Source organism: Homarus americanus, unplaced genomic scaffold (genome assembly GCF_018991925.1).
Source record: "Homarus americanus isolate GMGI-L3 unplaced genomic scaffold, GMGI_Hamer_2.0 scaffold30108, whole genome shotgun sequence".
Lineage (NCBI taxonomy): Eukaryota > Metazoa > Arthropoda > Malacostraca > Decapoda > Nephropidae > Homarus > Homarus americanus.
In genome coordinates, this window is record NW_024748109.1 from 6885659 (window position 1) to 6898971 (window position 13313).

At 40.8% G+C, this 13313-nt stretch overlaps 1 protein-coding gene across 4 annotated transcripts in view; it reads right to left on the bottom strand.

Moving 5' to 3' along the window:
* Window positions 1-915: 915 nt before the first annotated feature.
* The window catches only part of LOC121880197 (bifunctional peptidase and arginyl-hydroxylase JMJD5-like), a 65602-nt gene continuing 53204 nt past the window's right edge, over window positions 916-13313 (bottom strand). The window contains exons 2-5 of one of the 4 annotated variants that reach the window (XM_042387353.1): window positions 11643-11808; window positions 3192-3948; window positions 2209-2969; window positions 916-1751 (exon numbers count right to left, since the gene is read on the bottom strand). In XM_042387353.1, coding sequence (XP_042243287.1) covers window positions 1497-1751; window positions 2209-2969; window positions 3192-3717 — 1542 coding nt within the window. In that variant the 5' untranslated portion in view covers window positions 3718-3948; window positions 11643-11808 and the 3' untranslated portion in view covers window positions 916-1496. Of the gene's footprint in view, window positions 1752-2208; window positions 2970-3191; window positions 3949-8684; window positions 11809-13313 lie in introns of those variants that run through there. The other 3 variants (XM_042387350.1, XM_042387351.1, XM_042387349.1) reach the window with 3 other exon arrangements.

The following is a 13313-nucleotide window of genomic DNA, read 5'->3' on the forward strand; positions in this document are numbered from 1 at the left end:
AGCCCCACCACTACAGGAATAATTCCCATCACTACATGAATGACCCCCCCCCAACCAAAGGATGATGCCCAACCGATACTGACAACACCATCACTATCACACTATACTGCACCATATCCTCTCCACCAACAAACGCAAACTCACAAAAAATAATACATTTATGCGTGTGTCAACATAAACAATAAGCACACTAAAATATATATCCAAATCAAAAGTGTACAAACGCTTAAAACATATACTGTACAGTGTGTGTGTGTGTGTGTGTGTGTGTGTGTGTGTGTGTGTGTGTGTGTGTGTTCAATGCGGATCCCAAATAGCTACAAGGAAAAAAATAGTTACAACTCACATCTCACTCAATGATAAACGATGGGGACTTGAAACATATATATATTCTGTGTAGATATACAGTACATGAAATAAAAATAACCCGCGAGACTTACAGCTGACAGTGTGGACAGGACAGACAGCTGACAGGTGGACAGGCAATGATCTAGCTACAAGCTGACGATGGGGACTTGAGTGTACAGTACATGAAGCGAGACTTACAGCTGACAGTGTGGACAGGAAGACTTACAGCTGACAGTGTGGACAGGAAGACTTACAGCTGACAGTGTGGACAGGAAGACTTACAGCTGACAGTGTGGACAGGAAGACTTACAGCTGACAGTGTAGACAGGAAGACCTACAGCTGACAGTGTAGACAGGAAGACTTACAGCTGACAGTGTGGACAGGAAGACCTACAGCTGACAGTGTAGACAGGAAGACCTACAGCTGACAGTGTGGACAGGAAGACTTACAGCTGACAGTGTAGACAGGAAGACTTACAGCTGACAGTGTAGACAGGAAGACCTACAGCTGACAGTGTAGACAGGAAGACTTACAGCACTAAGAGGTAATAAATCAAAACAAAGACAATCACAACTATAATTTAATAACTCACAAAAAATTCTTGGTTGTTTAACATTTCTGACGCTATTCCGGTGGTCATCTGTGTTCTGCTGGCTTTAGTATTCGAGTAAATTACATTGATTAGAAAGTTGGAAAAAGCCAGACCCCAAACAAGGGGCCCTATAATCGCATTAAGCACGTGATGGCTTAGTTAGGCTTTCCCTGGTCTTACTGTTTTTCTAATGTTTGTTGGTATGCACTGTCTATGTTATTGGATATCTGTTTTTCATATAATATACATGGAATTAATGTAAACATGTATGACGATTTTACTGAATATCTATCTATCTATCTATCTATCTATCTATCTGTCTATCTATCTGTCTGTCTGTCTGTCTAGCTGATGATGTTGTAGATGAAAATAAGTTTAATAACTCAACAACTAAAATGAGAAACAAACAAACATACAAAGTTCTACTTGTGTGCAAAAGTCAGTAACTGTCACAGATGAAAATTCGTATAATTGTAACAAAATCACTTGAAAACCAGAACTGAAGATGACAAGAAGAAATTGGTGTATTTTTAGTCTTGCAGGAGCACCCGGCTCTCACCTCCACCAGAATGAGACGGAGAAGGAGACTGAAAGCGACCTGACATAGTGCCAGCAGCGTGGGGGGATGTAGAGGGCGTCGCCGGGTGCCAGCAGTAAGTCGTGATATTGCGCCTGCTGCAGGAGTGGCCAGTCCTCGACGGGGCCCTCCACGTCAGCCTGGGAGGTGTTGGACAGCAGGGGGTCCGGGTGAGGGTACACCAGATCACTCTGGTCTTCCTCGTACAGGCGGATGTACTTGTAACCAACCACCTGTGAAGGTCACGTCAACTTTTACAAGCAAAATACAAGAGAAGAAGACTTGTGGGTATTTTACTGCCAGTACAGAACCACAGGACAACATAACACTAAACGCAAAATCTGTAAACTAACACAAATGGCTCCTGGTGACATCTCAACTTAGCCGACACAGAGACAAAACACTTGACTGTGTATTAATCATAACCCCCCCCCCCCTGCCATGCTATGAACAAAGTATACGGCGAAAACTAAAACTAGTAATAATAATAAGGCTTGCCAAACACTTGGTCACGAAGTCCAAATTTTAGCTTCCTAACTCAAAAATTCCTCAGACAAACAAGAAAAAAGCAAGCAAATGAAGCAACCACTGAAACCTCTCTTCTTGCAACACATCATTAGGAAAAGATCTTCGCAAGTCACCTGAAAACGGAATAGGGTAGAGGGGTGTACTGTAATGATTTCATCTTACCTGGACAAGAATGTTGTGATCAGGGTCATGGTGAAGGGGACTGACGGTGCCTCGTGGACCCAGCCAGGCGTGCAGGCGGGGAGACTCCTCACCCAGGTGGCAGTAGTCAGGCACCAAGATGTCGTCTCGTAGTTGAGGTATCTGGTCGAGGAGCTGGTGTTGGGCCAGGTAGCCAGTGGGTGTGTTGGCAGCAGGGCTCGTCACGTGCCTGCTGAGGTAGTCGTCCAGGGTCATCAGCTCCTGTGACCAGGACAGGTCAGTGTAGCGGGCACCCACCTCTACAGGCACTGTGCGGGCACCTGCAACCCGTCGAAGGTACTTAAGATTCCATAACTTGAGAGCTGGCCAGTGGTCCACCACACCTGTCAACTTAACAGGTACGCCAGCAGCCATGTAGTGCAACAAGAAGCGGTCGAGGGGTGGACAGTGGACGGAGGGCAGAGGCCTCGTCACGCTGGCTTCATCTTGCTGCGTAACAATACAATTCTCGTCTTCAGCATTTCCTGCAGCCGCCAGCCTTGCGTAGGTATTCAGAGAAGCAGCGGAAGAATGAAGAGGGTTGTCGTCGACAGGGGCACCCATAAGAAGTCCTCGATCACACGCCCGCAACACCCCTGCTGCAACTGTCAGGTGAGAGTGTTTAGGGGGACCAGTGTGGTGGTGAAGGGCAGCCTCGAGTCTCAACAGCAGCAGCCCAACCATGGCTATACTACCCCAAGTGAACACCAACCGCCACGCCATAGGAACATCTCGCCAGTGACCTGCATGAAGGAAAAAAACCTCAAATACAAATAATCTCTTTAAACCTGTATACGGGCATATGATGTGTACAATATTGTGCTTTATGTTCTGAATCATTTTAGTGCATTATCTGTAACATCACGTCTACTGTTCTGTGATTGTTGGTCAGCTCCTGCGTCAGGTTAATCCTATATAACTTTTGTTTCGTGTTTTATTAATTAAGCAACTACCGGAGGACCTACCTGTGTTGAGCTTCTGCCAGGTGTAATCAAGGAGAGCACTAGCGAGGACAATATCTTCATCAGAGAACGAGGAGGTGTCTGAGAGGGGCGCTGAAGAAGACGTTGACGAGGAGGCCATGACTTGCAGGAGTGTGGCCAGTGTGTGACTCACCCACCCACCCACTACACCTTCCTCAATGCCAGTGGGCAACACGCTCCTCTGCTTCGCTGCCTCCACCTCGCAGTCGTTGGTCACCACTCTTTCTGCTTCTGGGCACAACACCGCCACAGATGGAGGCACCCTGCACTTGATTCTGTCTTCCCCAACCAATTCTTTGTAGTTAATTTCATCTTCTTTCCTTGTTTTTCTCTCTTTACCATCTCCACACTCTTGTTTACATATGTCATTGCCTCGTCTACTCTCAGGTGTCCTCGGTGATTCCTTGCCAGTGTGTAGGTGTGTCAGTTCCACCATGATCCTCCCACTCACAGCACGTACGGCCTCCTCCACCACCCTTCTCAGCTCCGTACTATCGTTCTCCTCCATGTTGGACTGTTGCTGTGGTTATTGCTGGACTATTCACATCACAAAACCTAGATATATATATCCCACGTTATAACTTCTGTCAGTATGAGAGAGAAAGAATATCAGGAGACATCGTTCATTGATGACTTGTGTGTAAAGATGTTCACCTCGATACCACTTCTCTCAGGGTGACACAGCAGGTACGTCCTCAGCAGGCAGGTCTTCCAAGTCACACACTGCTCTCGTCCACACCTGTACATTACCAGAAGTTTCTCATTAGTAACCTTTATACACACGTCAGTTTTGTTACTTTTAGGGGCGGGAGGTTGAGGTGTGTGAAGGAATTAAAACAAAACATGACGCTGAAACTTCCAAACCTGACTAACTGTATTAACATAAATATGACACAACATACACGGCAAGTATATTGTAAACTTAACCAGTGTTTACAAATGCCTAATATTAGAATCTACTATAAAAATGGGTTAGGATAGAATAGGTTTAGGTTAAGTTAAGTTAGCATTAAGGTAGTTAACCTTCAGGTGAAATAAGCTGGAGCGATGATTCTTCAGGTGATCCCAATAAACTTTATATAAAATATTTTAATTCTGAGAACCACAGGTTGAGTTATTGTCCTGGAAGTGAACCACCAAACAATTCTTATTTATAACCTTCTCTCCAACAGGTAACTCCCACCCTTAAGAAGAAGTAAAAAACAAAATACACTTAATGGATCAGATATTAATAAGCTTTTGTGTAATCAGGTGGAATCCAGGTGACCCACTATATATAACACTCGCCTCTAAACTTAACGATCTACAGTAGACTCTAAAGCCCCGAGCGTTACAAACTCTTATAGATGTTATGCCGCTGACCAATAACACAGGAAACAGGGAAGTTTCTCCTCATTATGAATTTTCCCTTCTCATTTGGTGTTACAATGGATATATAGTACTACCTCCCCCCACACACACCACCCTCTAGGACTTACAGCAGCTTAACATTCGTGTGGATCCTGCAGTTGGACACTGAGGGGTGCCTACAACCGTCTCAGAAGCACAATGTTTAGATAACAGTACCCAGGTGGGGGGTGAAGGCCAATAGAGTGTAGTTCATGCTGCCTTCTTGTGTAGGCCTACCGGAGGCTTATTTTCAGTACGTTATCTACACTATCCCCTAACGGTCCCGTCAGCCTATACAATATTTTGAGAGAAAAATGTTGCCAGAGTTTACAAATAAAGATATACGGTATAACTTACACCATATCTAAATGCTATGGAAACAAAGTCAACCTCAATACCTCTCTTTCTATTGGAAATATTTAATTAATGCATCAAACTATTGGCAGCCATCCACACAACACATAAATCTGGGTCGTCTACAATACCTCTCAAGGTACAAACTTTATTATGTACAAAGTTCACCGCTACCGTAAAAAACCTACGAGCGGTATTTAAAATATCCGATTGTTCTGTAAAGCGAGATAAGTCCTGTACTGACAAGTCTGACAGTGACAAGTCGGGATGATTTACTGCTTTTTGAAGTCACTTATCACATAAAAGCCTCTTATATACAGGACAACTATCCGTCCTGACAAACCTTTTCGGGACATGGCAATGAGATAAGGGACAATCCCTAGAAATATGGGATACCTGACAACCTCAAGCAAAATATAGTGGATATGTGTATTTATATAGAACAAATATTAGTCTACGTTGTTTTCAGCGTGTTTGTCGTTTTTTAATGTTTGAAGCGGTCCTGACAGCCTCCTAACATTACCAACGGATCATTTCAACTTAAACTCCCTATTATTTTTTATCGGCAAAACATAAATAACTTACTAGCTGAATCAGTTATTTAGTACCTAAGTAAGACCTTCTAGCAGTACAATATCTTATCAAGAGATAGGAGGACTGGGATGACAGCGGGTGAGGGAGTTGTGATTGGCTGTACCACAACATACCAAACACACACACGCCTCTCTCTCATTGGCTCACCATCAACAGGCCACCGTATATCACACTAAGTTTAACAAAGAATTAATACATACATACACACACACATGTACACACGCTGCTACACATACCTCAAATCAAGCAAACACCGAATAACTACTCGTGTACATAATTTAAGCTGATATCAAAAGATGCTCAGTGAGTCAAGACAATATTAAATTTAACAAAGGATTAATCAGACTATAATATGTAGGAAACATTTTACTAGATACAAAATCATTGAGAAAAATGTGTATGATAATAAAACTGTTGGACTATTGGATCATCTTCTGCTTTAAGCTAATAAATGTCGCTACACAGCCACTGAAAAAGTACACAAGAATGGGCGGTCGATTTACATTCTTTAATATTATTGAATCACTATAGTTACAAAGTTAATGGTAATATACATGGTAGGTTGAAGGCTGCAACGCAAGACAGGATAAATAAATTAATTTAATAAATCTTTTAAGACCGCCGCCACACTAAATAAAATAATAATAATAATATCCCTTTCAACCGCATATACTAGCCACCCCCCGTCTACCTTTTCTAAAATAGCGAAAAACGTAAAAAAATACAATAAAATATATGCTAATGTAAAAATTCAGTCAATTTTTTAGTCTCTTCATGTGTATGTTTCAGGAACCAACAAATCTTCATCCCATCATGATTAGTGGAAAATTCATCGGTATTTTTGTGAGATTTGGCTCTTCACTTCTTTTACTATTAGTTTACTACTACATTTTACTATTACTACTACTCCTACTTACTGCGACTACTATTGCTATTAATACTAATACTTACAACTACTATTACTATTTAATATTACTACCTCTATTTCTATTACTACTTCTACTACCTTTACTACTTACTAATACTACTTACTACTACTACTACAATTAACTACATACGCTTACTACAACATCTCCTACTTCTACTACTACAGTACAACTACTATTACTACCTCTAATACCACTTTTTTTTATAATGGCCTCCTGCCTCCCCCAATAGCCACACCTTCGCCACCATTTTATTACCTTAATATTAAATATCCGAATACATTGGTAGCTATCCTATCTGTGTTGAGTTAGTTGAGCCGCAGATCTATGCGGCATTCAGTGACTGTAGCCTCATAGTCAATATCTGTAACTGTTGTCGGCTTTGGGGCTGATGTTCTCGTTCCCCTGAGGCAGAGCAAAGCCGACCACTACTACCTACTGTTGGGAAATCCTGTATGATCTGTATATTACATTGGAGTCTCATCACAAATAATTGCTTTAAATATTAGCCAGCTCCACCGGTTGTAGTACAGTCGAGAAAAAAATTAATCATAGATGGCATTACTGGAGAGGTTTGGCAAGAATTGTTGACAGATGTGAGGTAAATTTATTCATTCAAAGGTTAGAATTTCATATGTGTGGTTTATGGTGATAAGTATACAAATTAGGTGTAGTTTATTATGAATACGTGTGAGAGAATGCTTACGGAGACAGAACTATAAAGTGTTTGAAAAGCAAATTGTATGATGACTAACTTACCATTGTGTAGTAGTAGTTTGCCTTGCTATAGTATTGGATGAGTGTGTTGTTGATATTTGTTAGTATTATTGATTATTACATTATTTAAGATATAATACAGCCACTCAAAATATTATCTCTACGACAATGTGTTGAAAAAATATAACACAACGGACGAAGGATTTGGACAACCTTACCGAGACAACAAGAGTCGCAGTGTTCATTATGAAATTCATGGATCACCCCGAGTAGAGAGGGTTTATTGTTAAATGACTGTAGATCTAGTGTTGCTACAATTTATGTGAGGCGATTATTCACTTAAAAAGATTTCTATTTAAAAGCTGTACAAACAAAACACCAGCGTGTACTCCATTATTGGCAGAACCTGGGCACAGTAATTTTGGAGATTTTGGCCCCAAAGACTGCAAGAAAAGTCAAGAAATCCTTGTGGGTGTTTGTCTGCCAGTACGAGTAACAAAGTAGTGGAGAAAGAAAATAAGAAGTAAATAGGGAAATGGAAAATAGAGATTCTAAATTGGAAAAAGATGACAATAAGAAGAGTAAAACACAAATTAAAGAGTTAAGTTGAGACGACTATTGCTGGGTTGCTTCACCAGTACTGCCAGTATGGTCTTGTTCACACATACCAGTTGGTGGGTTCATTTAGTTCCTTCACGGGGTTATGTCATCACAATGAATCCAATAATTAGCTTAATACATTTTAATTGAAACAAAAATTATACACAAAACTGATTCAAACATATTAAACTGCAGTCTCTCTCTATATGAAGTGGAAACGTACATACATGTGTGTGTGTGTGTGTGTGTGTGTGTGTGTGTTCTGGGTACAGTATAGTACAAATTAGTTTCCCTCATATAAAATTGCTGTAACACATTAACCTTCCAAGACGTTTTAGTTTAAGCTCATCGTGGTCCAATATACAGTACAGGGGGTCCTCGTTATAAGAGTATTCACTATCCACGGTTTCGCAGTTAAGTGGTCAACTTTTTGTGAGAATCCATGTAAAAAGTACCCACATTTAAATGGATTCCACTCAAAACTTTGAAAACTGGAGAAAATCTACAGATTTTTAGCTGAGGCATTTGAAATTCCATCCCCTTCCTGGGGTCAAGCTTGCACACATGTGTCCCGCGCCAGTCTCCCACTTTGTTTTATCCAGACCAGTTCTGTGTTGTGTTTACCCCTGTCTTTGTTGTGTCTTTTCTTGCATGTTGTGGTGAATTATTTTATAGTTTTTGTAGCCATGAGTTCTCAACCCAAACAGGACAGTATAGCACTCAAAGGAAGCACACTACAGAAGAACAGAAGAATGGAGGAAACTGCAGCGGGCCTATTGGCCCATACTGGGCAGTCCCATTTATACCCAACCCCCGTCGCTCAAATATCCATCCAACCTATGTTTGAAGCTATCCAGCGTATTCGAGTTAATGATGAGGTTTGGTAACTTGTTCCACTCGTCCACTACTCTATTTCCAAACCAATGATTTCCTATGTCACTCTTAAATCTAAATTTTTCCTATTCAAAACCAATGCTACGAGTTCGCTCCTGGTTGGATAGTTTAAGTACCTATGTTATATCACCTATGTTAAACCCCGATTTCCATTTATACACCTCGATCATATCGCCCCTCACTGTACGTCTCTCGAGGGAGTGCAAATTAAGATGATTTAACCTGTCTCTGTACTCAAGGTTCCTAATGCCCAGGATTAGTCTTGTCATTCTCCTCTGAATTCTTTCTAGAGATACTATATCCATTCTGTTGTACGGTGAGATCTGACAAGTGCAAGTTATAATTTTAGAATAACCTTGCTAGTCTTGTAACTAACACTATAGTATAGATGTAAAATTAGAAGTGATTAGGCAAAAGAAGAGTGGGAGTGGATAATCCACCTAGTCCTGTTTCTTTTTCATCCTCCGACTAGTCCTCCATCGTCCAACACCCTCCTCCATCAATCCAATCAAGCCAAACATCTCTACCTTTGAAGCTAAGTAAATAAATATATTTTATTATGGTAAATTATTTATTTTTAAAACCTTATAACAAGTATTTTGTCTCAATAAACCACTGGAGTGAGTGTGCACCAGCAAGGGTTGCTGCGGACCACCGCTGGCACGGCCTACGTTGCCTCAACACACGAACCCAATGAACTTTAAGGACGTTAGTTATCTTATAAGGTTAAATAATTTCTGAAAATAATGTGTTATTAAATGTTTAACAAATGTTTCGTAGGTAAATAATGTTAAAAAATATCATATAAACTTTTTTGAGTGTTTTGTACAATGTCATGGTCCCAATTTTACCTATTTCCTTTATTTCTTATGGGATTAATTCCCCGCTTCAAGTGGATTCATTATCAGAAGCGTTTTTCCAGTCCCAATTATCCGCGAATAACGAGGACCCCTGTAGTATATTAAGCTGAGATAAGTTTGCGTTGTAATTCACTTAGCCAGATACAGTAATTAAAATCGCAAGTTACATGTATCATGGCAGCGGTTAAGAGGGTAATGCATATCAAACTCTTAAGACTAAACATCCACGTACAAAATGTGTTGGAAAGATACTGTTAAAAGTAATCTCATTTACATATCACAATAAACTGTGTCTCTCTGTCTGAGGACATGTTGTGGTGGACCCTGGTGGTGGCTGTCATGATGATGAAACTCCAGCTGGTACAGTTCCCAGGTTCACTACCTCCCCACAGCTTCCCGCCCACACCTCTATGGATTTACCGTCGTTGATGTCTTCATCGCCGTAATATTTGTTGAGCCTTTGTTACCTGTGCTATTATCATCATCATCATCTGAGTCAGAGGGCATCACAGGGTCCCCCCAATAGTCGAACACTCTGAGTGAAGGCATCTGGGACACAACACCTTGCAGGATCTTGTCATCCACGGTGTTACATTGTTCAAGATCAAGTATAAGAAGCTCCGGGAGAGCGGTAGGAATGTTGAGGAAGGCTATGCCAGTGATCTGCACCACACCGACTAGGTCGAGAATACGGATGCGGGGGCAGCAAGCCACCACAGCGCTAATGCCCACGTCCGTCACCTCCCAGCACCAGTGTAAAACTAAATGAACCAACTTGGGGCAGTTGAAGGACAAGGCCTTCAGCACCTTGTCGTCCATGAGGCAACACTCCCCGAGATTCAAATAAGCTAATTGCTGTAAACCTCCACTCTGGAACAAACGTGTCAAGCCATTTGGAGTCAATTGACTGCCTTTTCGGAGTTTCAGCCAAGTAAGATGTTTCAGTCCATGGATCCCAGAGAGACCAGCGTCAGTCATCTCCTCACAAAATGAAACCCCGAGCTTTTCTAGCAGCGTACACTTTTGAAGTGTCTTGTACAAGGCGTCGGTCAGGTGCTCACCGTCTAGGAATAAACATTTGAGGCGGTGGCTGAGCTCTCGAGTCAAACACATCACAGAAGAATCGTAAATATTTGTGATACCATCAATATCAAGATATTCAAGGTATTTGCACTGTTTAGCAATAGCTATTAACCCTAAATTATCTAAAAACTGACAATGAGACAAGTTCAAATATCGTAGTTGGCGGAACTCCGCCATCAGAAAATAACATTCACTGTTGCACACACGAGAGCCTTCCACATTCAAGTAACGCAAGTCGGAACAATTCTCTACTAAAGATTTAAAAACGGTGTCGGTCAGACCATCACAAAATTTGACAGTAAGTTCCCTGAGTTTAGTACAGGAAGCGGCCGCCTGAAGTAACAGGTCTCCGCCATCCTCGCGGCTTTGCATCTCCAGGGAGAGCAAATGTGGCGACCCCTTCAACAGACGCCTCACTTGATCACCGTCTACTCGGTGCTGGTAGGAAAACACGAGATGCGTCCACAGCGTAGGGTCTTTAGCCAAGTCCCTCCAGGCGGTACACACGAGAGACACATTGATGCATAGATCATACTTATTCAAGAATGAGAAGATGTATAACAAAATCTCACAAGGCAGTCGACTGATGTAACATTCACCATGGGAGGAAGTGGCACTTATGCTTGTTGAGTCAAGAGTATCCTGCCGGCACTTAACTTTGTCACCGTGTGGGTTTAAACAGCCACCACAACACCGTGACTTACAGTCACCTTCTAACCCACTCGAGGAACTCTGTTGAGTTGATCCTTTACAGTCTGTGTCCACTGTCTCCGGGTCTTCTATTACTATATTTGACACATCCAGTTTATTTGCCTCCCCAATTTGTCCTGTTAACACCTGATGAGAGTTTAACGAAGTTGTTGATCTGCAGACCTCAAACTCCTCTTCACTGTCGGTATCAGCAGCGTCAGCCATGTCCGCCGTGTTCTATTTACTTTCCTTCGAGCAATATATTAAAATTAGAACCAAGTATTACCCTCAAAGATAAGTAACTCATGTTAGCTATTCACATGTACGTTATTGAAACTACGAGGTGGATCAAGGTATATCTTCAGTGTGGGCGAGAGGTGTGTGTGGTGTGGGAAGCATCACTTGGTGTAGTCACCACCTTCAGAAGGCCGTGGACACTTGGCTCTACAGCAGCAGCCAGACGGGATGTATTCCTTCCATGTCTCACACGCCCTTAAAAGAAATAAACACATATTCAACAATACGAAAATGAGGAGGAAAACTAGTATAAGTGTGAAATCTTTCCTTCAACTGAGTCAGTAACGTAGTTTTATATTCTAATGAAACTCAAAACACAAGATCTCACATTATTGTACTAAGATTTAGAATTTTTGTTCATTGCTGATGAAAATTCAACAGCTGGCCCACACAAATGTATCATTTCCTTAATAAATAAAACAAATGCCACTGATCATCGTTTTATATCATCAGCCACTAACACTATTATTTAGACACGTGTTCTCTTGTTGGCAGGTCACTAGTAACCCCCAACATCCCATGTGATTTTAAAATTTCTCCGTTTATTTTGTCAGAAAATGTATAAAATTGGCCTACTTCTTTTCATCTTTTAATATATCAGTATTTTTATCATAAATCAAAGATTGTGATGTTTGATTAATGACTGACAAAACTTTACATCACAATAAATGACGTCCACGCATTTTAGCATCGTGATTTATGGAGGGGGTTCGTACGAATTGCTTGTGGGCCAGATCAAGCCTGTGGACATCTGGTTGAGTATCCCTGTCCTTGAGTATAGAAACCTTCATTATACTCAACTCCACTTTCAAGTTAACGGCTAAACTGCCTGTGTCTAAAATGCATTATGAAGAAAATACCCTTAATTTGCTTAACGATGTCAGTATCCCACATCATTAACTTTATCATAACGTACTGGGTCCACCTTGCCCAAATAGTCAGGTTAGGTTAAGTGAGATTAAATTAGGTTAACTTTCAAATTGTGTGCGTGTGTAAGAATTTCCTACTCTCATACAATGCATTTAATTGGGTTTAATAACGGCGCTTCTTGTATTAGAGCGTAAAAAATAATGTCAGTAATGTTTCTTCATGTAGTGCCCGGCCAATGACACACACACACACACACACACAAACACACACACACACACACACACACACACACACACACACACAAATAATAAGAAAGAACCAAATTCATCTGTGATTTCAATACACATTTTCTGGTAAACATTTATCCATACACAGACACCAAGCTACACCAGCAGACACTACCGAGCAAAACTGTCAACAAGTGCAGCTCTCGACTACTAATTTAATATCATAAGTCAGTATGATAATTAATACCAATATTTAGTAAGTACGAGGTAAGTTATTTTTTTATGACTACTGTATAAACTTCGGTAATATCTGATAAATACATATAATCTTCCCGATATTAAACATTTATTATGAAGAAATGAGTAAATCTATTAATTTATTTTTTTGGGACTATCATAAATATAGTTTTTATTCCATTAATGACAGTAACTTTGGAAAATTGAAAGATACACAAAGTTGTATAATAATGCTACATAATTCATGGAGGGGAAACAGGTACAGTATTGGTTTGAAATACAGTAGTTCTTCATCACTATATTTTCTTTTTCGCTGTATCATTGTTAGGTGTCTCATAACAAGTGTTTAAAACCATCGGGATGATC